The sequence below is a fragment of the Pristis pectinata genome, chromosome 8 (genome assembly GCF_009764475.1).
Source record: "Pristis pectinata isolate sPriPec2 chromosome 8, sPriPec2.1.pri, whole genome shotgun sequence".
Lineage (NCBI taxonomy): Eukaryota > Metazoa > Chordata > Chondrichthyes > Rhinopristiformes > Pristidae > Pristis > Pristis pectinata.
This window is the reverse complement of record NC_067412.1, coordinates 3,246,713-3,274,607: the sequence shown is the minus strand read 5'-3', so window position 1 is coordinate 3,274,607 and position 27,895 is coordinate 3,246,713. Positions and strand designations below refer to the sequence as shown.

The following is a 27,895-nucleotide window of genomic DNA, read 5'->3' as shown; positions in this document are numbered from 1 at the left end:
TGGTGTTTAACATAACTGTACAAAGAATTTATTTGTCTACCACTTAGTCTTTAAAAGGACAAGAGGCAGGAATTAGAGAACGAGGAGGAAATTTCCAAATAATGTGGTCCCAGGAGAGGTACAAAATGAGGTGGCAGAGGCCCAGTAGTTACTGTGGGCAGCTTTAGAGAATATAAAACACAGCATTAGATAGGCTGAGAGTTTGTGGAAGATTACAGCAAGAGTGCAAAGAAATAGTGAGCTCAAGGTGAGGGGGGGGGGGGGGTCGCTCAAAGATTTCAGGAGCTAAAAGGGCAGTGTTCACTTCCTGGGAATATGGGGCTCCAGTTAAGTTATACCATGCCATCCTTGCAGACGTTTGCACAGTAATTGAAAACAAATTATCAGCCGTAGAATTTACATTAAATGGTTTAACAACTTTATTTAATTTGGAATACTGAGGTATGAAAGCAGTTTTGCACATTTAAACGGGAGCAGTGGTTTTCTTAAAAACCCATAGGGTTGTACATTGAGTTACTGCTGTAAAAATCTTATTGCTTAAATTCACGATTATATAGTCTTTATATGTGCAACTAACTCAAACACCAACACATTTGAAAGGTTAAAACCGCCAACTTCTTAAGGGTCTGAGGATAAAAAGGTAGCATTCTTCAATTAGCTGACAAAGAGTATTCCAGGCGATGAGAAACCACCTCAAAGATCAGGTAGAGAATTATACAGCAACAATTTTTGCAAAAAAGCCATTAGAACCTATTGCAAAACTCACCCAGAGGATGCCAGCTTCCTTGTGGAGGTTAAGAGTTACACAGGTCATAGCAATTAACCTCTCTCACCAACAGCAAGTTCTTTGTGTAGTGCGTGTACGAGATAAATAGACTGTGGTCAACACCACTGGTCAACTGGCTACACTAGCCTCCCTGTGTGGCACTGAGCAAGAGGAACCCTTTCCCAAGCCGAGGGCTCCGAGCAGTGGCTATCAACGCAACAGACACTTACGGACAGTGTCAGCTAGGTACCAACTCTTAGTGAGAGGTTTCTGTGCAGACGGGGTAATTAGAACACTACCCCAATACTTCAGGTTCTGTAGAAAACAGGAGAGCTTTAAAAAAACTCTTGTACCAGTCTAATCACAAGAAAGTATCAAAGCCAGAACATGGACGTTACTGTGTCTCTCTGATGGAGAGAAAGAATGTTTTACAACAGCCATTGAAGTACGAAACCAGGGATACATCTTGTATACACTCAGACCCCAGGCACACTCAGGGTGGTTTTCAGCTTTGCTGAATGATGACCAAGGAGGAATGCACCCACCACGATCCAGGAACCCTCCCAAATCCCTTGTAGAACCCACTGAGGTGATGTCCCACACCGCTTGACCTACTGCCTGGGCTGCAAGTGTTGAAAATGAGCCCTAAAGTGCTTCTGTAAACTGGGGAGAACCGTGGACCTTTTCCGATAGATGTCACACAGCCAGATTCTGCAAACTGTGGTTGACAGCTGTTATGCAAGATTGTAGACGATGTGATTTATCCACTTTAAGCAGTGGCAGAATTTCCCATCAATCCACAAAAACTCCTTGATGAGCCAGGTGGCTGGGCCAAGTCTCCTTCCGGATCGGCACAGTAGCACAGCTTAACCAACTGCGACTTGTCAGCATCTCTCCAAATATCTCCCATTTGTCATCCTCTTCACTGTACTGTTCAATGGTGTCGTGGTACCTGCAGGCAAGAATGTTTGACAAAACGGTGAAGGGAGGCTATCAGACTGTGGTAATATTGTGCACACATAAAACTTCAATTAAATCATACCGTACCATGGATTAGAGTGTATTAGCTATAGGAAGAGAGTGGACAAACTTGGGATGTTTTCTCCAGAGCATCAGAGGCAGAGGGGGGCGACCCGAGAGAGGTTTATAAAGTCATAGAGGCAGATACAGGCTGGATGGTCTTTTTCCCCCAGGGTGGAAATTTCAAACACTAGAGGGCAGAGCTTTAAAAAGGCGAGAGGGGGAAGGTTAAAGGAAGGAGATTTACAAGGTAAGATTACTTAACATAGAAAACCTACAGCACAATTCAGGCCCTTTGGCCCACAAAGCTGTGCCGAACATGTCCCTACCTTAGAAATTACTAGGCTTACCCATAGCCCTCTATTTTTCTCAGCTCCATGTACCTATACAACAGTCTCTTAAAAGACCCTATCGTATCTGCCTCCACCACCGTTGCCAGCAGCCCATTCCACACACTCACCACTCTGAGTAAAAAACTTACCCCTGACATCTCTTCTGTACCTACTTCCCAGCACCTTAAACCTGTGTCCTCTTGTGGCCACCATTTCAGCCCTGGGGAAAAGCCTCTGACTATCCACACAATTTTACTTGTTTAAAAAAGTGCTGCCAGGCCTGGTGGTGAAAGCAGACACAATAGCCAGACTTAAGCAGCATTTAGATAGACATAAATAGGCAGAGAGAGGAAGAATTTGGACAACGTGTAGGCAGATGGTATTAGTTTAAATTGGCGACCTGGTTGGCACAGACATCGTGGGCTGAAGGGCCTGTTCCTGTGCTGTTCTATGCTCCATGGATTCTAAGCCCACCCGCGAGTTTATCTGATTGGCATAGTGTTGTGTGACCAGCCTTGGCTTTGATCCCCATTGGCAGGAGCAGAAGTGACAATGAGCCAGTATGGCAGACGGTAAGAAAGTGGCTGATGCCATTGTACAAATGGGTTAAGTCAGCGATTTGACTGCACCAGTAAGAAATTTACTTTAATCTCAGAGTATGGGATAACTTTCACAAGGATGCTTGAGGTTATAGTATCACTCGACTTCCATGAACCATGGTGGTATGGGACTAGCTTGCTGGGAAACACAGCTGGCAGGGACAAGTTGGGCCGAAGGGCCTGTTTCCATGCTGTATGATTCTAACCAAAAGTGCTTAACACCATGGAGCTTAACTGTCCATGACCACATTATTTCACACTATTACAGACTACCCACTGCCCTCTCCCACCTTTTCCGATGCTTAGAATAACTTGCTTGCTCTCCTTCTCAGTTAACCTTTTGGGTCAAAGACCTTTCAACAGAGCTGCTTCTCTTTCCACAGATACCACCTGACCCGTTTTCCGGCATTTTCTGTTTTTATTTCATAGCTTTTTTCAAATGCTAATGTGACCTGCCACATATCCCAGGACTACTTAACCCCTGGAGTTACAGTAACAGTTCTGCCCAATTCTCATGGCTCAACCTGCTTTTATGTAATTAAAAAACTTTTCGAAATGCTGAAGAAAAGGAAATGATAGGATGAGAAAGGAACAGGTTTTGCAGAGATCTTAAAGGAGGGAAAGTTTGAGAGGCGGGGTGATCGAGGATGGAATTTCAGAGGTTGGGGCCCAGGTAGAAGGCGGCACAGCCACCAGGAGTGGGTCAGATAGTCACGGGAGACTCGAGATACCCAGGTACACAACTCAAGCAGCAGCTCTGATCAAGGAACAAAGTTAAATGGCTCCGGTTCCAAGTTGGGAGTTAAACTGAGCAGCCTCAGCAAAACTGCATATCCCTCCAGCCCTCCTGAACAAGGAGATCACCTTTTCCATTCTCCTGACACATCCAACATCCCTGCAGGGTTGGACGATGACAGCAAGTCCTTCTGCAACTTCTACCCCCACCTCCCACAGGAATGTTGTTAAATTCATCAGTCTGGCCTAGAGGTGAATCAAGGTTCACCTATCTGGTCAACACATAACTGCCTCTTCAGCTTAGGAGCGGGCAAAGACAGAAATCCCAGTGACATTCACGTTTCTCTTGTCTACTGAACAGCTTGTACTCCTGCAAGTTAAATGCCCCGTATTGCTCTTTATTAAACTGTTTCATTCATCACCAGTCCACTGGCTTTTGTTCCTGCAGCTTGTCAGTATTAAGATATCTAAGATTAAAATTTTTTTATTCGTCACATGTACATCAAAACACACAGTGAAATGCACCTTTTGTGTAGAGTGTTCTGGGGGCAGCCCGCAAGTGTCGCCACGCTTCCGGCGCCAACATAGCATGCCCACAACTTCCTAACCCGTACGTCTTTGGAATGTGGGAGGAAACCGGAGCACCCGGAGGAAACCCACGCAGCCACGGGGAGAACGTGCAAACTCCTTACAGACAGTGGCCAGAATCGAACCCGGGTCGCTGGCGCTGTAAAGCATTACGCTAACTGCTACACTACCGTGCCTGCCCTCACACCTCGTTCATTAAACATACTTTTCTTTTAATTTCCAAATAACAAACAGTTCTCAGGAACGGAACCGTATCATCACCCAGGGACTGCCCGTGCTGTGGCTTGGGTCAGTTTCAAAACCTCCAAGATGGAAGGTTTTGGAATCAAGGCAGGAAATTACAGATCAGATACGCTGTGAAACAATTCAAGCCGCCTCCAAGGCCTGAACTCCTGTTCCTACCAGTGGCGTGTAAAATTGAACCCGTTCTTTAAGCAGTGACACATACCGATCCCATCCTTCCTCTCCTCCCATCACGTAGATCTTGCCATCGATCACAGCCACCCCTGGCCGGTAGCGCCTCTCGTTCATTGGGGCACACATCTTCCATGCGTTGGTCTTGGGGTCGTACTGCTCCACCTTGTTGGTGTTCTCTGTTGAAGCGTGCCAACCACCTGAGGAAGACGCACATCAGGTACACACACATTAAAAATCACTGCCCCTTCTTAAACACTTGTTTCCCCCTGTTAATGTAGAGACCGAAGTGTAGTGAACAGCAACGGTTCACTTACTGAACCAACTACTCTTCCTGCAGTTCCTCTACTCTAACCTGCAACCAGCGCCTCTACTTCCTCAGGAAGCTAAAGAAATTTGGCATGTCCCCGTCAACACTCACCAATTTTTGTCGATGCACCATAGAAAGCATCCTATCTGGATGCATCACGGCTTGGTACGGCAACTGCTCTGCCCAGGACCACAAGAAACTGCAGAGAGTTGTGGACACAGCCCAGCGCATCACGGAAACCAGCCTCCCCTCCAAGGACTCGGTCTATACCTCTTGCTGCCTTGGTGTAGCAGCCAGCATAATCAAAGACCCCACCCACCCGGGTCATTCTCTCTTCTCTCCTCTTCCATCAGGCAGAAGATACAGGAGCCTGAGGGCACGTACCACCAGACTTAAGGACAGCTCGTATCCCACTGTGATAAGACTATTGAACGGTTCCCTTATACGATGAGATGGACTCTGACCTCACGATCTACCTTGTTGTGACCTTGCACCTTATTGCACTGCACTTCCTTGTAGCTGTGACACTTTACTCTGTACTGTTATTGTTTTTACCTGTACTACCTCAATGCACTCTGTACTAACCCAATGTAACTGCACTGTGTAATGAATTGACCTGTACGAACAGTATATGCAAGAAAGGTTTTTCCACTGTATCTTGGTACAAGTGACAATAATAAACCAATACCAATACACCCAAGGGCAAGGGACTGATGCAACATTGACTCCACACCAACTGCAATGCTTTATCTGGTCAGGGACAACCAGAATAGGACAATAAATACTGGTCTTGCCGTTGATGCGTCCTGAAGAAATGTCAGATCCTCATCCCTCCCCAGATCTCCGTCCACAGCTTCACGTCTCTCACCATCACACATCACCAGCTTCATCCCCAGCACACTCTCCATTACTCGCTCGTAAACAAGGGATTGTTCATTTCCCACCAGTGGGCCCCACAATAAGCGAGCCTCTGGATTACACATTACATTTTATCCTGTCATAACTAAAACTAAAAAGCTTTTAGATGAGTGACTTAGCCACTGGAACACAGGGACATGGGAGAAATGTTGGCTTTGCACCGTTTCTCATTCACATGGGCCACAGCAGAGTTCAAATTTAATTCCTCCACTTCCAACTACATTTACTGTAGCAAAACATCACTTGGAGCTTCACAGGAGTGTTGGTATTTGTCACAAGGGGACATGACCAGTGGTTGATCAGAGATGGGAAGTTTATTAGACAAAGGCGGTGTACGTGACAGTGGAAATTCCAGAGTTCAGGACGCAGACGAGGGTGGTTGAGGGATAGCACAGACTAGGTACGCTGAAGGACTGGTCTCTGTGCTGGATCTATGACTGACAACTGATGTCACTGGGGGTGAAACCGCAATGAACACAAGGACAAAAGCTGGAGGAGCATGGAGGTGTAAGTGAGATAGGAGGGGGAAGGCTTGGGGAAGGAGGAGTTTTAATACAGGAGTGTTGGTGGATGCAAGTACAAGAGGATTTCATGGGCCACGTGACCTTTGCACGCGAGGCCGTGAAGGGCACTCGCAGAAATGCAAGTCCCTTTCGGACTTCTTACCAATGACGTAAATCTTTCCTTGGAGGACACAAGCAACGGATCCCGAGCGAGGAATCTGCATTGGAGCCACCTCGGACCAGGTGTTGGTCTTTGGGTTGTAAACCTGAACCAAGTTCATGCCATCACCATCTTCCAGCACGGCTCCACCTGCAGAGTCAAACCCGGTCAGTGCTCCGTCTCACCGGCCCAACCGAAACCCACCCTGCGCACCGATTTGAGAGATGTGCTGAAAAAGAAAACTAAAACACCTTCAGCGCAATACATTTCAGGGATACTTGAAGCTCCCACCCGCCCAACACTTCCTCCAAAGGTCTAAACCCACCACAGCCAATCCTGTGATAGACTCTCTCTCTCTCTCTCTCCCCTCCTACAAGCTTCAGTGCTCAAGTTCAACAACTCAATGTCACAGAACAAGAGTTCAAGTGCATTTTCAGCCTTCGACTGCAGGATACAAACGCAATCAGGGAAGAGGCTATCAGAAGCTCCAGATGTCATGGGCAAATAGGACTAGCTTAGATGGGCACCTTGGTCAGCATGGACCAGTTGGGCTGAAGGGCCTGTTTCTGTGCTGTATGACTCTATGACTCCGAGTTAAAATAACTTTCCCCACTACGCCCATCTGCAATCAGTTCTCTCAAATCGCCGACAGAAAATACTGGAAGAGCTCAACCAGACAGGCAGCATCTATGGAAAGAGAAACCAGGTAACACTAGGGATCAGGGACTGAGTTCAGAGGAAGGGTCCCTGACCCAAAATATGAACAGGTTTCTCTTTCCACAGGTGCTGCTGGTCTGGCTGAGTTGTGCCAACATTTCTTTCAGATTTCAGCATCTGCAGGTTTATGTGTGTTCCTCTCGCAATCTCTACCGTGTTCGGAAGAGGCAATGTCTTTGGATCAGTGATCAGACCAGAGCACTCCCTCTCCCACAAATCACCCACCTCACTGCGCAGCAACACACCGCGCTGGGCTCGAGAACCAACACAAAGTTCCTGCTCGGACACCAGTCACCCCAAAAAAAATCTGACGGGTCTTTCCTGTTACCTGGGAGACCATCTCGCCCCAACTTCAAAAGTACCAAAGACGTACGGGTTTGGAAGTTGTGGGCATGCTATGCTGGCGCTGGAAGCGTGGCGACACTTGCGGGCTGCCCCCAGAACACTCCACACAAAAGATGTATTTCACTGTGTGTTTCAATGTGCATGTGATAAATAGAACATAGAACAGTACAACGCAATACAGGCCCTTCAGCCCACAATGTTGTGCCAACCTTTGAACCTCACTTAAGACCATCTAACCCCTTCCTCCCACATATTCCTCTATCTTAAGTTCCTCCATACGCTTATCTAGCAATCTCTTGAATTTGACCAATGTACCTGCCTCCACCACCGCCCCAGGCAGCGCATTCCACGCCCCAACCACTCCCTGGGTAAAAAACCTTCCTCTGATATCTCCCTTGATCTTCCCACCCATTACTTTAAAGCCGTGCCCTCTTGTATTGAGCATTGGTGCCCTGGGAAAGAGGCGCTGGCTGTCCACTCTATCTATTCCTCTTAATATTTTGTACACCTCTATCATGTCTCCTCTCATCCTCCTTCTCTCCAAAGAGTAAAGCCCTAGCTCCCTTAGTCTCTCCTTATAATGCACACTCTCTAAACCAGGCAGCATCCTGGTAAATCTCCTCTGCACCCTTTCCAATGCCTCCACATCCTTCCTATAATGAGGCGACCAGAACTGAACACATATAAAGATATCTTATCCAAGATGATCACAGATCATCTACAGCACAGGGTGCACAGCCCTGAGTCACTGCCCCAGGTACTGTTTAAAGGGATGGAGAAATTCTGCCTCCACCAGGTAGAGAATCCCAGACCCGATTCCATTATCTTTCTACATGCCACCTGGAGGCTGCATTTCCTAAGGAATGATTTGGGAACGACTTCACTGCCTTGGGAGCTCACCAGGCTGAGAGGGAGCACAGGAACTACTTTACGGCAGCCTTCACAAGGCCAACGCTGTCCTTACCTGCTACATACAAGAGACCCTGAAGAGCCACCACAGCAGGACTGGTCACCGCTATCTTCATGGATTCCAGGAAACGCCAGGCATTGGTGTGGGGATTGTAACACTCGATGGAATCCAACCTGGAGGTTCCTTCCCATCCGCCCACTGCAAACACGTAGCCATCCAACATGACGAGACCTGAGAGGAGGAAGGAGCCAACATCTGTATTCAAGTTGGCACCTCACCCCACAGACACATCCGCCGTCTGTATAACCTACGTTCTCTGTGCTGTCTGTACCTATGTGCCTGTGATGCTGCTGCAAGCAGGTTTTTCACTGTACCTGTACCTCACTGTACTTGTGCACGTGACAATAAACTCAGCTTGATTAGCCAACTGCTTTTTGGCGAGACTTCTCCTGCCTGGGACCACCACCAGCAGTCAAAACTACCAGCAACTCCCCCCTACCCCACACATGCACACCTCCAGAGCATACTACTGACCTAGGATGGCAGCTTGTGCCACCCACTCCAGGTACAACACCTACATCCAGCCCCAGCACCTCAGCAAGGCATCTTGACAGGAGGAAATTTTTCCCACCCCTAACCCTCCATCAATCACCAGAATGCAAAGAGAACCCCAAACACACAAGCACAGGGACCACGTAGACGCCACGGCCAAGAAAGCTCACCAGTGCCTCCGCTTCCTCAGGAGGATAAAGAAATTTGGCATGTCCCCGTCAACCCTCACCAACTTTTAATCAATGCACCACAGAAAGCATCCTATTCAGATGCATCACGACTTGGTACAGCAACTGCTCTGCCCAGGATGGCAAGAAACTGCAGAGAGTTGTGGACACAGCTCAGCACATCACAGAAACCAGCCTCGCCTCCATAGACTCTGTCTATACCTCTCGATGCCTCAGTAAAGCAGTCAGCGTAATCAAAGACCCCACCCACCCTGGACATTCTCTCTTCTCCCCCCTCCCATCAGGCAGCAGATACAAAAGCCTGAAAGCACGTACCACCAGGCTCAAGGACAGCTTCTGTCCCGCTGTTATAAGACTATTCCCTAGTATGATAAGATGGACTCTTGACCTCACAATCTACCTCATTGTGGCCCTTGCACCTTATTGTCTGCCTGCACTGCACTTTCTCTGTAACTGTAACACTTTATTCTGCATTCTGTTATTGTTTTCCTTTGTACTACCTCAATGTACTGTTGAAATGAAATGATCTGTACGGACAGTATGCAAGACACATTTTTCACCGTACCACAGTACGTGTGACAATAATAAACTGATTTATGTTCTGAGTGAGACAACTATAAAAATTTCTAAAAATACAATTGTGGCAAGCACCGTTACCCAGTTCAGAACGTGCCACATTCATTGGGGCCATCTTATGCCACATGTCGTAACAGGGATCATAACGCCACATCTCCTTGCTTGCAGACCCATCGGGAAACTCCCCTCCAGCCACGTACAGTGTGCAACCTGTGCAGAGTGAGACAACGGTAATTGTTCAAGTACCTTGCAAACGGAGGCAAAACCAGTCACCAACCCCATTCTCACAGCAAGTTCGCAGGCTTGGGGACCGGGTACACATGTTGGGGAGGGGGATGATATTACACAGCAAGCTCAAAACGTGCTCACAGGATGTGGACACTGCCAGAAACACCAGCATTTATAGTCCATCCTTCTGCCTTCAATACAACACAGCCCAGCGCATCTCAGACACCAGCCTCTCCTCCTTGGACTCTGTCTTTACCTCTCGCTGCCTTGGTGAAGCAGCCAGCATAATCAAAGACCCCACCCACCCGGGACATTCTCTCTTCTACCATCAGGTAGAAGATACAGGAGCCTGAGGGCACGTACCACCAGACTTAAGGACAGCTTCTATCCCACTGTGATAAGACTATTGAACGGTTCCCTTAAACAATGAGATGGACTCTGACCTCACGATCTACCTTGTTGTGACCTTGCACCTTATTGCACTGCATTTTCTCTGTAGCTGTGACACTTTACTCTGTACTGTTATTGTTTTTACCTGTACTACATCAATGCACTCTGTACTAACTCAATGTAACTGCACTGCGTAATGAATTGACCTGTACGATCGGTTTGCAAGACAAGTTTTTCACTGTACCTCGGTACAAGTGACAACAATAAACCACTACCATCCCAAACAGCAGTGAAGGGCCACTCACATCCATGGGTCTGGAGTTACATACAGGCCAAACCAAGCAAGGACAACAGATCAACCTCTCGGAGCATCTGAAGCAGTGGATGTCACAGCTCCTGTTACATGTTAGCCCCCCCACCCCCCCCAATCACCAAAACTCACCCACAGATGCAACAGGCAGCTAAAACCTTGTGATATCAGCTCCCATTGCCCTCTAGAAATAGCCCTGGAGACCCATTCTCACAAGAGGTCGGCTTAATCACCAAGGGGCAGTGGGACGAGGGAGGCACTGGAGCGTCACCAGTCGAGCCGTTTTCCTGGGATCGCGGGGGATCTTTTAAAAAAGTTCATCCAGGACATGGGGGTCAGTAACATCACGGCTCTGTGTTCAAGGCTCCGTGTTTTGCAGACTGCTGACAGTAAATTTTACATTAAAGTGCTCATTGTGCACCACAGTTTACGAGTCCCTGCCTTCATCTAACATCGCACATGGGCACAGGTCAGTCATCCATTCATGATCTCCTCCAATGTCTACACCCAGGTCCACAGCAATAACAGAATGAGGAGAGGGCAGGTTCAAACTTCGATCCTCAAACACTTAGTTTGGAGGCTCAGGAAGACTCAGAGCTGTAAAGCACAGAACCAGGCCCTTCAGCCCATCACATCCATGCTGACCTTTATTCCCCATCTACACTAATCTCAGTTGCCTGCATTAGGCCCATCTCCTTCTGTAAAAGATAAGGGAATGTAAGGGTTAATGATATGCAGCTATTCTTCTCCTGGTGCGATATTGCCTCAACCATGGGGTGACTATAGTTGTGGCTGTAAAAATGTCCAGGTGCGGGTGAGAAAGAGAGAAGTTTTTTTTAGACATATCGTGTTTTGCTTAAAGTTTGCTGGAAGCAACTGCCTTAGTAAGTGTGACTTCCCACAGAGGTTTCCCACGAAGGTAGGGACACTGACCGGTAGATCTCAGAGTGCGGATCAGTACAGAGCTCAGGTTACACTGTTTACTCTTTCTCTGTATCCCTCACTCCCACTAGCGTTAAACTCAAAGCATTAATCACATGTTCTTTGGTTCTGCTGTTGTCTGATTTATTACAGAGCGCGGGTTGATTTTCACACTTCTATGCCTGGTCTATTCAAGTACCTGTATAAATGTCTCTTAAACAGAGTGATTGCTTATGGCTCCACATTTTAGATACCAACCGCTGTGGCTGTGTGTGTGTGTGTGTGTGTGTGTGTGTGTGTGTGTGTGTTTGTAAAAAAAACTTTCCCCTCCTTCCTCTTCAGAATTTGGGGGAGTCAGATTAAGGCCCCAGATAGAAGTTTATAAAATTATGAGAGGCACAGACAGACAGTCAGAATGTTTCTCTGTGAGCAGAAATGGCAAATACGAGAGGACATGCGTTTAAGGTGGGGGGGGGGGGGGAGAGAGAGTTTAAAGGAGATGTGTGAATCAAGTTTGGTTTTTTTTGGACCCAGAGTGGTGGGTGCCTGGAACGGGCTGCCAGGGGAGGTGTGGAGACAGATACAACAGTGGCATTTAAGAGGCTGTTAGACAGACACGTGAATGTGTGGGGAACGGACGGATGTGGACCACGTGCAGGCAGAAGGGACTAGTTTAATTTGGCGTCCCGTTCGACACAGACATGGTGCGTTGAAGGGCCTGTTCCTCTGCTGTTCTGCTCTATGCTACGCATACGTCTATGAAAAGATTCACAAGATCTCACTGAAGCTGGATAGGGTGGGGATTTTATTCCCCCCCTTGGAGAGAAGGAGGCTGAGGGGTGACCTTGTAGATGTTTATAAAATCATGAGGGGCATCGATAAGGTGGACGGTAACAGTCTTTTCCCCAGGGTAGGGGAGTCCAAAACTAGAGGGCACAGGTTTAGGGTGAGAGGGGAAAGATATAAAAGGGACCCGAACTGAAAGCTGTTCCCCCACACACCGAGGGTGGTGGGTGTGCGGAACGAGCTGCCAGAGGAAGTGGTAGAGGTGGGTACAGTTACGACATTTAAAGGGTACTTGGGCAGGTACAAGGACAGGAAAGGTTTAGAGGGATAGGGGCCACACACAGGCAAATGGAACCAGCTCAGGTAGGCACCTTGATTGGCTCGGACAAGTTAGGCCTGAGGGCCCATTTCCGTGATGTGTGACTCTATACCAGTTACGTTTTGCAGCACAAGTCTACAAAGAGATACCAGAGCGGAGAGTGACAAGGCACGGGGTGGACCAGAGCTGGTGAGGAGCTCAGCACTGGGATTTGGAGAGGGTACGATCTCAACTAATAGGGCAACCTGCCACATACAGGTCCCAGTCCCAGATCAATAGGAAAACCACTGCAGAGACCAACCCCAGTGGCATCTATTGCACCAAAATCTCAGAGGAAAACAGTCAAACGTCTGCTGACTGGGTGCTCACATCCTGTGGGCGGGAAGGAGTAATGTGTAAAGGGGACACCCACTCCCTCAGCTCCAGTAACCCGGGCTTAATCCCGAACTCTGCTGCTGTCTGCGTGGAGTTTGCACGTTCTCCCCGTGACCGCGTGGGTTTCCCCCGGGTGCTCCGGTTTCCTCCCACATCCCAAGGTTGTTCCGTGAGGTTAACGGGCCACTGTAAATAGTCTCTTCGTACCAGGGGAGCAAAAGGGCACGTGGAGCAATTTTTTTTTAAACACGGATGGAAATGGATGAGAATGTTCTGCTAGGAGATAGTATGGAGCTGATGGGCCAAATGGCCTCTTTCATTGTGAACCACCAAACAAGTGAAGGGTGACCATTTGATAGGATGCAGAGCTGGGCTGATAAGTGGCAGATGGAGTTCAATCCAGAGGAGTATGAGGTGGTGCACTTTGGAAGGACAAACTCCCAGGCGGAGTACTAGGTAAATGGCAGGATTCTGGGCAGTGTAGAGGAGCAGGAGGGATCTGGGGGTTCATATCCACAGATCCCTGAAAGTTGCCTCACAGGTGGATAGGGTAGTTAAGAAAGTTTATGGGATGTTAGCTTTCATAAGTAGTGGGATCGAGTTTAAGAGCCACGAGGTAATGATGCAGCTCTACAAAACTCTGGTTAGACCACACTTGGAGTACTGTGTCCAGTTCTAGTCGCCTCATTATAGGAAGGATGTGGAAGCGTTGGAAAGGGTGCAGAGGAGATTTACCAGGATGCTGCCTGGATTAGAGAGTATGCATTATGAGGAGAGACTAAGGGAGCTAGGGCTTTACTCTTTGGAGAGGAGGATGAGAGGAGACATGATAGAGATGTACAAAATATTAAGAGGAATAGATAGAGTGGACAGTCAGCGCCTCTTTCCAGGGCACCAATGCTCAATACAAGAGGGCATGGCTTTAAAGTAATGGGTGGGAAGTTCAAGGGAGATATCAGAGGAAGGTTTTTTACCCAGAGAGCGGTTGGTGCATGGAATGCGCTGCCTGGGGCGGTGGTGGAGGCAGGTACATTGGACAAATTCAAGAGATTGCTGGATAAGCATATGGAGGAATTTTCAATAGAGGGATATGTGGGAGGAAGGGGTTAGATAGTCTTAGGCGAGGTTTAAAGGTCAGCACAACATTGTGGGCCGAAGGGCCTGTATTGTGCTGTACTGTTCTATGTTTATGTTCAACATACCAGAGGCGACCAGCCCGTGTTTACTGATGGCAAAGGGCAGACAGGAAAGGCACTTCCATTCACGGGCTACAGGATCGAAGGATTCCACACACCGCAGGATCAACTTGTCGTCTTCCCCGCCAGCTACAACAATCAGTTCATTTGACCCTGAAAAACACAAAACACAGGCCTCCAATCGAAGTCCACGCAGCCACGACATCACTAGGGGGATGTGGACCCCCTCAGGGTCACTCAGCACTGCAGCCCACACCAGGCTGGAGCACGGCCAACGGGCACTACTGAAATGCAGTCATTGTTGCAGCGTTGGAAATGCAACAGCTGATTTAAAATTAGATTAGCTTATTGTCACATGCACCAGGGTACAACAAAATTCCTTGTTTGTGTGAAGCTCCCAGAGTAAAGTGAAGCCTGAAGTCCCACACGACCAGGTTCAGGCACGATGGTGTAGCAGTTAGCGTAACGCTATTACAGCGCCAGCGACTCGGGTTCAATTCCAGCCTCTGTCTGTAAGGAGTTTGTACGTTCTCCCTGTGTCTGTGTGGGTTTCCTCCGGGTGCTCCGGTTTCCTCCCACATTCCAAAGACGTACGGGTTAGGAAGTTGTGGGCGTGCTATGTTGGCGCCAGAAGCGTGGCGACACTTGCGGGCTGCCCCCAGAACACTCTACGCAAAAGATGCATGTCACTGTGTGTTTCGATGTACATGTGACTAATAAAGATATCTTATCTTTGCTACTTCCCTTCAACCACTCAGTTCTTGAACCAACTGACACATTCCTAATCACGTACAACCAGACTTAAGGACAGCTTCTACCCTACTGTGATAAGACCACTGAACGGTTCCCTTATACGATGAGATGGACTCTGACCTCACGATCTACCTTGTTGTGACCTTGCACCTTATTGCACTGCACTTTCTCTGTAGCTGTGACACTTTACTCTGTACTGTTATTGTTTTTACCTGTACTACCTCAATGCACTCTGTACTAACTCAATGTAACTGCACTGTGTAATGAATTGATCTGTACGATCAGTTTGCAAGACAAGTTTTTTACTGTACCTCAGGACAAGTGACAATAATAAACCAAGACCATCTCAGTACAGCAACACTGGGACCACTCTGATCACTTGGCACTAAAATGGAGTTATTTTTTAAAATAGTGCGCTTCCCTTTAAAAATTGTGTATAATTTGTTTTTCTTGTGAATGCTGCTTATCTGATGCTCTGTGCCTGTGACGCTGCTGCAGGTAAGTTTTGCATTGCACCCGTGGACTTGTGCAGCTGACAAACTTGACTTTGACTAAATAATACCTGGTAATAATAAATACAACAGCAATCAGTGCAAAACAGCAGGACGGTGCAGAGCGTAGGGGGGCAGTCTGCAGGAGTGCAAAAAGAAATGCTTAAGTGACAATAACGGAATAACCGAGAGAGGGAGAGTCCGAGAACATGACAGCACCAACCGGGAAGGGACGTGACAGGGGTGGTTGGTTCAGGACTCAGAGCGGTGGGGAAGAAGCTGTTCTAAGTCTGGACGTCCGGACTTTCAAGCTCCTGTATCTTCTTCCAGAAGGTAGAAGAGAGAAGAAGGAATGGCCAGGGTGGCAGGCATCCTGTTAGTCTTCCTGAAGCAACGCACGGTGAAGCCGGACTGGATGGAAGGAGGTGAGGAGCCTGTGATGGACTGAGCAGTGTTCACCACTCTCTGCAGGTTCCGATGGCCCAGAGCAGAGCCATCGCCGTCCCAGGCTGAGATGCAACCTGTCAGGATACTTTGTACAGTGCATCAGAACCAGGTTTATTATCACTGACATACGTCATGAAATGTGTTGTTTTGTATCAGCAGTACAATGCAAGACATAAAAATTACTGTTACCAAAAAATAAATGAATTAGTGCAAAAGAGGAATAACAAGGTGGTGTTCTTGGGTTCATGGACCGTTCAGAAATCTGATGGCGGAGGGGAAGAAGCCGTTCCTGAATCGTCGAGTGTGGGTCTTCAGGCTCCTGTACCTCCTTCCTGATGGTTGTAACGAGAAGCAGTTATGTCCCGGGTCCTTAATAATGGATGTTGCCTTCCTGAGGCACCACCTCTTGAAGATGTCCTCGCTGGTGGTGATTGTTGTGCCCATCATGGAGCTGGCTGAGTCTACAACCCTCTGCAGCCTCTTGCGATCCTGTGCATTGGAGCCTCCATACCAGGTGGTGATGCAACCAGTCAGAATGCTCTCCACTGTACACTTGTAGAAATTTGCAGGAGTCTTTGGTGACATACCAAATCTTTTCAAATTCCTAACAAAACAGAACTACTGGTGTGCCTTCTTCGTGATTGCATCAATGTGTTGGGCCCAGGATGGATCCTCAGATGTTGATACCCGGGAACTTGAAGCTGCTCACCCTCTCCACCGCTGACCCATCAATGAGGACTGGTGTGTGTTCTCCTGATTTTCCCCTTCCTGAAGTCCACAATCAATTCCTTGGTCTTGCTGATGTTGAGTTCAAGGTTGTTGTCGCAACACTACTCAACCAGCCGATCTATCTCACTGCTGTACACCTCCTCGTCGCCATCTGAGATTCTGCCAACAACAGTGGTGTCATCGGCGAATTTATAGATGGCGTTTGAGCTGTGCCTAGCCACAGTCATGAGTGTAGAGAGCGTTGAGCAGTGGCCATGCACGCATCCTTGAGGTGCACCGTGTTGACTGCCAGTGAGGAGGAGATGTTACTGCTGATCTGCACTGTAGAAGTTCGAGAAAATCCTCCTGAACATGCCTAAAACAGTAAATACACCAGTGTGCTTTGGAGATCACTGCATCAAGCGTGAAGGGACCAGGAGAGATTGCTGGTGATGATGGATGCCAAGGGACTTGAAGCTGTTGAACATCTCCACAGCATTGACGAGGACAGTGTTGTGTTCTCCTCCCTACTTCCTTACGTCAACAACCAGCTCTTTCGTCTTGCTGACTCCAAGGGCGAGGTTGTTGTTCTGACACCACGACACAAGGTTTATGATCTCCTTCCCGTACTCCATCTCATCGTCACTGTTGAATGGGCCTAAAACAGTGGTAGCATCGGCGAAGTTAAAGATAGAGTTGGCGCTGTATTTGGCCGCACAGTCGTGGGTATACAGGGGGCTGAGCGCACTACCCTGGGGAGCACCAGTGTGCAGGGCCAGGGTGGATGAAGTGTTAGGACCATTTCGGTCAGGAAGTCTACAAGCCAGTTGTAGAGGGGGGCACGTGACCTGACCATCAGTGGCAACGTGACCAAGTCCCTTCCTCTTTTCAAACAAAGCCATGAGATCTTCGACATCTTTGAGACTTGGGTTTCACACCTTCCTGACAAGTGATACTCCCTCAGCACTGGACTGGAGTCACAAACTACTCCCATCTTTGGACAGGACTGGAATCCACAACTTTCTGGCACATTCCCACACACCACTGAGTAAATGAGAGGTTGGAGAGGGTAAGGGTCCATGTCCCAAACTACGAACGGGGTCACAGAATCGCAGAACAGTCGCGGACATTTACAATGGACACTCAGCCCTGAAGAGACCGATCCAACTGGTCCACAAACTGGTGACATTTTGACCACCTCACAGACTCCAAATGGGATGAGCCGAAGGAAACTCTAAAGTTAGCACAACGGACAAAGACAAAGAAGGAGCTATACAAATGCAGCCGCAGAGGGTTGGTCCCAGCAACTCACCTGCTGATCTTCGAGGGCGGGTCCGGGGTCCGAAGATCTCACCGCGTCGATCTTGCAACAAGAGGTAGTCCTTGGCTTCTGCGATCAGTCGCTGGCACGGGAGAGACTCCTGGACGATGCTCTGGGATTCGATGACGTCGTGGATGTAATAGGGACTGATCAAGGGCAGGCGGATGTGCTCTAAGATCTGAAAGAGCTTCGGTGTGAGTTGTACATAATTTATGCTAACTTAAGTTTATGTTAATTTACGTTTGTCCTCGTCTTGTAACGTACTCTGCTGCTGCTGCAGGAAGCTAATTCTCATGGCATTTATACCCGATGTATGTATGCCTACGACAAGAATAAACTTGAACTTGTGTCTAGTCCATGTCATTCCATCGCTCCCTCCCCACGTTACAACAATCGCAGCATCCTACTTGGCCATTACCATCCTCGTCTGACTTCAATGGGATCAGACGTCTCCCTTGTTGTGACCTTGCACCTTATTGCCTGCCTGCACTGCACTTCCTCTGTAGCAGTGACACTTTACTCTGTATTCTGTTATTGTTTTTACCAGCCTCCCCTCCTTGGACTCTGTCTTTACCTCTCGCTGTCTTGGTGAAGCAGCCAGCATAATCAAAGACCCCACCCACCCAGGACATTCTCTCTTCTATCAGGCAGAAGATACAGGAGCCTGAGGGCACATACCACCAGGCTCAAGGACAGCTTCTACCCCACTGTGATGACTATTGAACGGTTCCCTTATACAATGAGATGGACTCTGACCTTACGATCTACCTTGTGACCTTGCACCTTATTGCACTGCACTTTCTCTGTAGCTGTAACACTTTACTCTGTACTGTTATTGTTTTTACCTGTACTACATCAATGCACTCTGTACTAACTCAATGTAACTGCACTGTGTAATGAATTGACCTGTACGATCAGTTTGTAAGACAAGTTTTTCACTGTACCTCAGTACAAGTGACAATAATAAACCAATACCAGTCTTCTCCAGCACTCCGAGGTCTCTGCACTCCTCCAATTCTGGCCCCTTGCTCCACCCCAGACTTAATTGCTGCACCAAGTTACCAAGACCCCCCGCTCTGCCATACCTCTCCAAACCTCAGCCCCCATCACTTGCTACAAGACACACATCTGACCAACCTTTGGGCCACCTGTCCCAATATTTCCCATGCCTACCGGTGTCAAGCAGTGTAGCACCTTGCTCTGTTAAAGACTCAAATGTAAATGAGAGCTGCTGTTTCCCAGCATTTCCCAGTTCCGATACCTGGTCTTTGACCAGCATCGTTGAGGTTCTCTCTCTGCTACCTGACCTGGCTAGGGTGAAACTTGGGTGCACTCCCTGCAAATTGGAAGCGACGTAGTTGAATCTTCAATATTAAATAGAACATTACAGCACAGTACAGGCCCTTCAGCCCACAATGTTGTGCTGACATTTTATCCTGCTCTATCTAACCCTTCCCTCCCACATATTCTGTTTACTCTTTCTGCAGGTCGCTGGGTTTTAACCCAGGACATAGATACAGGTAGCTGTGGGGAAGGTAGCCCCCACCTTCACCACACAGACAGCAAGGGGAACAAGGCACAACGCTGTAAGCAGGGTACAAATCATGCAACAGTAGAGCACAGCACTGAACAGGCCCTTCGGCCCACCATGTCTGTGCCAAACACAGTGTCAAATCCCTTCTGCCTGCACGAGATCCACATCCCTCCAATCCCTGCACACTCGTGTCTGTCTAAAAGCCACTATCATATCTGCCTCCACCAACACCCCTGGCAGCCTGTTCCAGGCACCCACCACTCTGTATATTAAAAAAACTTGCCCCGCACATCTCCTTTAAACTTTCCCCCTCTCACCTTAAATGCACATCCAATATTAGACATCTCCTTTGTTTGATACCAGCGGACATGATTCTGACTGTCTGCCCTATCTCTGCCTCTCATACTGCTATCAACTTTATCAGGTCTCCTCTCAGCCTCTGACGCTCCAGTGAAAACCACCCAAGTTTGTCCAACCTCTCCTCATAGCTCATACTCTCTAATCCGGGCAGCATCCTGGTGAACCTCTTCTGCACCTTTTCCAAAAGCCTCCACATCCTTCCTGTAATGGGGCGACCAGAACTGCACACAATACTCCAAGTGCGGCCTAACCGAAGTTTTTATACAGCTGCAACGTGACTTGCTGACTCCTGTACTCAGTGTCCTGGTCAACGAAGGCAAGCATGCCACACACATTTACCACCCTGTCTGCTTGCACGACCACTTTCAGGGAGCCATGGACTTGGACCCCAAGATCTCTCTGTACATCAAAGAGTAGATGGAACATTTAAACGTGGCAATTGCTGCTGCTCTCGAACTTAACTCAGCTTTATTTTAAATACAAGAAACAGGAAGTGGTGGAGATACTCAGCAGGTCAGCCTGCATCCGTGAGAAGAGAAACAGAGTTAATATTTCCTGAAACATTCACTGTTTCTCTCCCCACAGATGCTGCTTGACCTGCTGAGTGTCTCCAGCACTGTCGGTTTTCGACTTCCAGCATCTGCAATTTGATTTTCACTATTTTTTTTGTTGTTGTTTAGGTTTTGGTTCACCAGAAGGTACAGGTGACGGGGCAAAGGTGTTTCTGTGGAGCTGACCGTGATCTCATTGATCAGTGAAGTGTCTGCTCCTCCGTAGCCAGGTGTGGCCCGTCCATGCTCAGCAGGGGTTCCCAAAGACGGACCACGGACACACATTGGAGGTGCACCGATGGGCCACAAGGGAGATTAGCAGAAGTGTAAGTCGTAACTTTTCTTTTTAAAAATTAGGAAAAAAAAGATCTGCTTCAGGGCTTCCCTGGTGCCACTGATTAAGTGACACTGTTCATCCAAAGGGATTGAAATACATGGATTAAAACAACGGCAAGGCTGTGGGGAAGAAATCTGAGCTGGCTCAAAGCATAGAAAATAGGCCATTTGGCCCTTTGAGCCTGTTCCACCATTTAATGTGATCACGTCTAATCACCTACCTCAACATTCCCCCTCTCCCCCAGTGTAACCAGAAGTCCAGCCGTCTCCCCAAGTACATTCAGCGACCCGACCTCCACAGTCCTGTGGTGGTGAATGTGAACGGTTGGTATTGGTTTATTAATGTCACTTGTACCGAGATACAGCGAAAAACTGTTTTGCAAACCAAATGTACAGGTCAATTCATTACACAGTGCAGTTACATTGAGTTAGTACAGAGTGCATTGATGTAGTACAGGTAAAAATAATAACAGTACAGAGTAAAGTGTCACAGCTACAGAGAAAGTGCAGTGCAATAAGGTGCAAGGTCACAACAAGGTAGATCGTGAGGTCAGAGTCCATCTCATTGTATAAGGGGACAGTTCAATAGTCTTATCACAGTGGGGTAGAAGCTGTCCTTAAGTCTGGTGGTACGTGCCCTCAGGCTCCTGTATCTTCTACCTGATGGAAGAGGGGAGAAGAGAGAATGTCCCGGGTGGGTGGGGTCTTTGATTATGCTGGCTGCTTCACCAAGACAACGAGAGGTAAAGACAAAGTCACCACCCCGAGACTTCTGCTTATCTCAATACTGTACGTCCTGTCCCACGTCCCAAGACTGTGACGGCTCATTCTGGGACCCCAATCGGGAAAACCAACCTCCGGGCCCCCAGCCCTTCAGAGATTTGTGTATTTCAACAAGTGGATTGGTCTTTGAAAAAAAAGTCAGAACGGACTTGTTGGATTGAACAGCCTCCTGTAGCACCATACGGTTCCGCATTGTCAGCGCTTTGCCTGGGATGGAGACCCAACCATCCTCCACACCAGCACTTTTCCCAGTCCCACATATCCACTGTTCCCGTATCAGCAGACCTTCATCTGCTGAACCCAGTGTCAACATTAACCGGTCCCCGTGTCAACACGACTGGACTCTGCAAAGAAATAGTTTCTTCTGTTGTCTGTCCATCGATTTGGGTTTGGTCCATTGGGTCATTTGAGAGATGATTAGATAGGGACATGGATAAAAGAAAAATAGAGAGTTACGGGAGGTGAGGTAGATGAGGGGCATAGATAGGGTGCACAAGAAATATCTTTTTCCCATTATTGACCGATCCAATACCAGAGGGCATGCTTCTAAGGTGAGGGGGGTAGCTTCAGAACAGATGTGAGGGGTAAGTTTTTTTTACTCAGAGGGTGGTGGATGCCTGGAATGTGTTGCCTGATTGGGTGGTGGAGGCAAATTCATTGGGGGCTTTTAAGAGGGGCTTGGATGGGCACATGAATGAGAGGAAAATAGAGGGATATGGGCATTCTGTAGGTAGGAGGGATTAGCTATGTCAGCACAACATTGTGGGCCGAAGGGCCTGTTCTGTGCTCTACTGTTCTATGTTCTATGTCCCTTATTGTAACTGTTTACCCAACCTTTGACATCCACTCTTATTCTGTGACACAGTCTTTTACCCTCGCAGGGTTGGGGAATCAAGAACTACAGGGCACAGGTGAGAGGGGAGAGATTTAGTAGGAACCTGAGGGGCAACTTCTTCACCCAGAGGGTGGTCAGCTTGTGGAACGAGCTGCCAGTGGAGGTGGTTGAGGCAGGTACATTAACAACTGAAAGACACTTGGCCACGTGGAGAGGTTTAGGGAAACGTGGGCCACATGGGACTAGCTTGGTCAGCATGGACCAGTTGGGCCAAAGGGCCTGTTTCCCGACTCTGATGCAGCTAGAGCCGCAGCAGACAGCAAGAACGCCCTTCACCTTCTCAAAGTTGTGCTTCCTCGACCGAACCCTCTCCATCCAGAGCACCACAGCGTCAAAGACCGTCTCCTCCCTGGTCACGTTCAGGTCATCGCTGGAGATGATCTCAGTCAGCTTCTCGGCGGAGAGCGAGAGGAACTCCTCCTGCGTGTGGACGGCCTGGAAGTGGTGCAGGATGTACGCCAGGCTCCTGGCCTGCAGCTCCACGCAGGAGTGGGCCTCCGCGAAGCAGTGGATGCCCACGCAGTTGGTCTCGTCCATCTGCTGCTCCAGGAACTTGCAGCAGGCCTCCCTCACCGGCGGGACATCCAGGAGGTTGGCAGCAGCCAGCAGGGCCTGGACGTTGGCCCTGGTGATGTGCACGCGGCTGGTGTAGGAGTAGGCCACCAACAGCCCCACCATCTGTGGCTCCACGCCATTTATGGCCACTCGCTCCTGCCGTGACTCCATCAGCCCCGTGCAGAACATGGCCCTGAAGTAGGAGCTGAAGGAGGCTAGCACAATGCGGTGGCAGGGGAACTCCTGCCCGTCACAACACAGGGTGACGTCGCAGAAGATCTGGTTCAGCCACAGGCTGTAGAGTCCCTCCAGAACCTTGCCCGAGTGTCCTGGCTCCAGGAAGTCGTAGCCCTCGACCTCAGAGGGGTTGGTTGTGTCCAGCACAGCAGAATCCATGTCTCCCGCTTCCCAAAACGGCCCTGGCAACTGCAAGAGGAAATTCCGTTAATAACATCCGCTGTTATAGAGGCATACAGCACAGAAACAGGCCCAACCGGCGTACACCGACCAAGACTCCCATCTCAGCTAGCACAGTAGTGTGGCTGTTAGCATAACGCTAATACAGCACCAGTGACCTGGGTTCAATTCCCGCTGCAAGGAGTTTGTATATTCTCCCCGTGTCTGCGTGGGTTTCCTCCGGGTGCTCCGGTTTCCTCCCACATTCCAAAGACATACGGGTTAGGAAGTTGTGGACATGCTATGTTGGCGCCGGAAGCGTGGCGACACTTGCGGGCTGCCCCCAGAACACGCTACGCAAAAGATGCACTTCACTGTGTGTTTTGATGTACATGTGACTAATAAATAAATATCTTAAATATCTGCCCGTGTTTGGCCCATATCCCTCTAAACCTTTCCTACCCATGTACTTGTCCAAGTACTTTTAAATGTTGTCAATGTACCTGCCTCAACCACTTCCCCTGGCAATTCATTCCATATATGGACCACTCTCTGGGTGAAAGAGTTGCCCCGCAGGTTCCTATTAATCTCTCCCCTTACACCTTAAACCTATGCACTCTAGTCCCTGATTCCCCAACGCTGGGAAAAAGACCGAGTGCGTTCACCCTATCTATACCCCTCATGATTTTATACACCTCTATAAGATCGCCCCTCATTCTCCAACACTCCAGTGAAAGAAGCCCCAACCTGCTCAGCTTCTCTCTGCAACTCAGTCCCAGCAACATCCTTGCAAATCTCCTCTGCGCTCTTTCCAGCTTAATGGCATCTTTCCTACAGCAGGGTGACCAAAACCGAACACGATATTCAGAGTCAGAATCACTGATACATGTCGTGAAATGTGTTGTATTGTGGCAGCAGCACAGTACAAGACATAAAGACATAAAAATTACTATAAGTTACAAAAATAAATAAATAGTGCAAAAGAGGAATAACGAGGCAGTGTTCATGGACCGTTCAGAAATCTGATGGCGGAGGGGAAGAAGCTGTTCCCGAATCGTTGAGTGTGGGTCTTCAGGCTCCTGTACCTCCTCCCCGATGGTAGTAACGAGAAGCAGGTATGTCCCCAGTGGTGAGGGTCCTTAATAATGGATGTTGCCTTCTTGAGGCACAGCCTCTTGAAGATGTCCTCGATGGTGGGGAGGGTTGTGCCCATGATGGAGCTGGCCGAGTCTACAACCCTCTGCAGCCTCTTGCGATCCTGTGCATTGGAGCCTCCACACCAGGCAGTGATGCAACCAGTCAGAATGCTCTCCACTGTACATCTGTAGAAGTTTGCAAGAGTCCTCCAAATGCAGCCTCACCAACATCCTGTACAACTGCAACATCCCAACTTTTGCACTCAGTGTCCTGACTGAAGGCCAGCGTGCCAAATGCCTTCTTCACCACCCAGCGACACCGCTTTCAGGGAGCCAATGTACTGTACTCCAAGGTCCCTCTGTTCTACAACTCTCCCCAACACCATCCCGCTGGGTCTCACTCCCACCTCATGGTCCTGGGTTTGAGGCTCCCTTCCGACACTCCCAGGACGACACTATCGGAGGTGCTGACTCTCAGATGGGATATTAGGGTTAGGTGCACGCAAAACAAAAGCTTTTCACTGTATTGGGACAATAATAATAAAAAAACCATCAACATTAAACCCTCTCTGCCCCCGAGTAGTCCAGTAAAAAGACTAGTACACAGGTATAGCAAAATTCCAATAATCCGCCATCTGACTATTGGGAAATCCCAATGGATTGGCATCTGGCTCACCAGGTGATGGTTACAATGCTCACTCACCAGGGCCCCAGTTCCCAATCACTGGACAATTTACCATTGTGCAATGTAACTTCTTAAAATTGAATCAAGACTGTGGAGGCAGATACATGAGGGACATTTAAAACTAGACACATGGATGATAGAGAAGTGGGGGGCTATGTGGGGGGGGAAGAATTAGATAGATCTTAGAGCAGGATAAAATGTCGGCACAACATCGTGGGCCGAAGGGCCTGTATTGCGCTGCAGTATTCTATGTTTAGATATGAATAGAAATAACTTCCCATAGTCCAGAAAATCTGATAATCCAGCACCGCATCTGCCAATCCAGATTATCGGAGTTTTACGGTAATTAATCTAAGAGAGTTGACGGAATCTTATTGTTTATTGCTGGGGGAGTTGAACACAAAAGGGGAAGGTTTTGCTTCTGTTGCATAGGGCAGTGGTGAGATCACATCTGGATGTTGTGTACAAGCCGTCCCTGGGTTACAAACATACAACTTGTGGACACTCCTTACGTACAACTGAGCTCCCGTAATATTATTGAATTCAAAAGTCCAACGTACGTACAAACGCTTGTTCCTACAAACGGCAAAACTAGTTTCCTCTCTCTCTCTCTCTCCACTTTTAGTAATTGTTCTTATCAGTCTTACGGGCTTTTGATGCCCTTCTCTACAACACTGTGGAGGTACAGTTACCGTATTGAGTGATTTTTGTGTATTTTTCAATTTACAGACAAAATGAACTCAAGGACGTCTGCAAAAACAGAGCCCGTTCATTATCTGGATAGGGTCTGTGTGGTATTAGTCTATTTAAGGACGTTAATGTGTTGCAAACAGTTCAGAGGTTTACCAGACCAATACCCCAGATGGGCGGAGAGTCTTTGAGGAAAAGTTAGACAGGCTGCATTTGTACACTAGAGTTTAGTAAGAGGAGACTTTGCTGAAACACAGGATGCGGAGGGATGCTGATAGAGTGAACGTTTCCTCTTGTGGGAGAATCCAAAACTCAGGAGCAATGTTTAAAAATAAGGGCTCACCCATTTTAACCAGCGTAGTGGTTAGTGAAACACTATTACAGCACCAGCAATCGGGGTTCAATTCCCGCCGCTGTCTGTAAGGAGCTTGTACGTTCTCTCCGTGTCTGCATGGGTTTCCTCCGGGTGCTCCGGTTTCCTCCCACATTCCAAAGTGCTACAGGGAGGTTAACATGGGTTTAAGTGGGCAGTGCAGACTCATTAGGCCACAAGATCCTGTTACCGTGCTGTATAAAGTTTAACTCAAGCTGAATGGTATAGCAGATTAGAGGAGCAGAGTGGTCCACTCCTGCTCCTAGTACATACATCTACGATCTGGTCCTTGTCACACTGCTGGCTGTGGGAGCGTGCTCTGCACAAAATGCCGTCACATTTCCTGCAGTACTACAGTGACTACACCCGGGAAAGTGCAAGGGAGGTCGTGTCGGGATGCACAAGGTGCCTTCAGAATGAAAGTCAGCCCTTGTAACACAAAGCCAACCACAGCTACAGCGATTCTGAGCAAGCAGCACTCAGATCCCACCCGTGCAAGAGGCCATTCTGCCCATTGTGACTGCACCAGCTCTTTCCGAGCACACTTGCCTCGTTCCGATACAAGGCTCCCCGTGTAGAACTCGGCCTTAAACCCACTGGTGACGTCTCACCTCCGACTCAGGTGAGTCGTTTAACTCCTGTCCAGATAACCCACTGCGACTGGTCACCCCGGTTAGTACCCGTCCCTCAGCGACACCAAGGCCACTGACCTGATTTGCTTTCACGCTGGCTGCCACTTTCAAACATTGCAACAGGGACTTGGGAACTCTGGGGCATCTGTGCGCTGCGAGAGGCGCCACAGAAATGCAGATTCCCAACTGCTTCATCCTTTTACGGCCACAAGCTTCGATTAACGTTACCTCACACCCACAAAGGCACAAAATCCCAATTTCCAAACTGCCCCGCTCCTCGGAGAGTGAATGCTCACCAACACACCCCAGGCAGTGACACCAGGACACTCACACCGACACTAGTCTTTCCCCCTCCTCCACTCGCTCCATCACCCACCCCTCCCCCCACTGTCCCCACCTGCCCTCCCCACCCTCCCTTATTTGGTTCCACGCTCCACCTTCCTCTCCTATCAGATCCCACCGTCCGCAGCCCTCGGTCACCTCCACCTCCCGGCCTCCGTCGCCATTCCCACTCCCCCCTCCTCACCTGAATCCACCTACCCCTTGCATGACACCTTCCTGCCACCTCTCTCTACTGGCCATCTCCCCAGTCCACCTTTGAAGGGTCTCGACCCAGAACATCGACTGTCCACAATACCACCCCCCCCCCCCAACAACACAGACACTGCCTGACCCGCCGGGTTCCTCCAGCAGAGTTTGTTTGTTGCTCCAGATTCCAGTGTCTGCCGTCTCTGGTGTGTCTCCACACTGGCAGCGGGCGGTCAGTACCTGTGGACTACGTCCTGCCAGTTAGCTTTAGAAAGTGGAGCTCGTCCTCCTGAACCGACTCCTTGGCTGTTGGACCAAAGGTGATCCGCCCCACCCAACTCAACAAGCTCCAAACAACCTTTGGTCCTCAAAAAGGCACCACTGACACCAAGGGAGAGCGGGGCGAGGAATGTGGAGAGTCACAAAAGGACCTCCGGTAAACAATGACTCACCAGCCGACGTTTTCTCGACCCAAAAGCAAAGCACCAACAATTGGTGCAGGAGATCCCTCTTCCAATTGTGTGTGGGGTAAATGGGTCGCACATTTGCCAAAAAGAGAGAGA

The 27,895-nt window shown here is 48.7% G+C and overlaps 1 protein-coding gene across 2 annotated transcripts in view; it reads right to left on the bottom strand.

Moving 5' to 3' along the window:
* Nucleotides 1–399: 399 nt before the first annotated feature.
* The window catches only part of si:ch211-256e16.3 (kelch-like protein 20), a 36,000-nt gene continuing 8,504 nt past the window's right edge, over nucleotides 400–27,895 (bottom strand). The window contains exons 2-9 of one of the 2 annotated variants that reach the window (XM_052022566.1): nucleotides 22,614–23,318; nucleotides 17,870–18,056; nucleotides 14,165–14,311; nucleotides 9,715–9,843; nucleotides 8,372–8,548; nucleotides 6,349–6,495; nucleotides 4,489–4,654; nucleotides 400–1,718 (exon numbers count right to left, since the gene is read on the bottom strand). In XM_052022566.1, coding sequence (XP_051878526.1) covers nucleotides 1,559–1,718; nucleotides 4,489–4,654; nucleotides 6,349–6,495; nucleotides 8,372–8,548; nucleotides 9,715–9,843; nucleotides 14,165–14,311; nucleotides 17,870–18,056; nucleotides 22,614–23,288 — 1,788 coding nt within the window. In that variant the 5' untranslated portion in view covers nucleotides 23,289–23,318 and the 3' untranslated portion in view covers nucleotides 400–1,558. The remainder of the gene's footprint in view (nucleotides 1,719–4,488; nucleotides 4,655–6,348; nucleotides 6,496–8,371; nucleotides 8,549–9,714; nucleotides 9,844–14,164; nucleotides 14,312–17,869; nucleotides 18,057–22,613; nucleotides 23,319–27,895) is intronic. The other variant, XM_052022567.1, reaches the window with a different exon arrangement.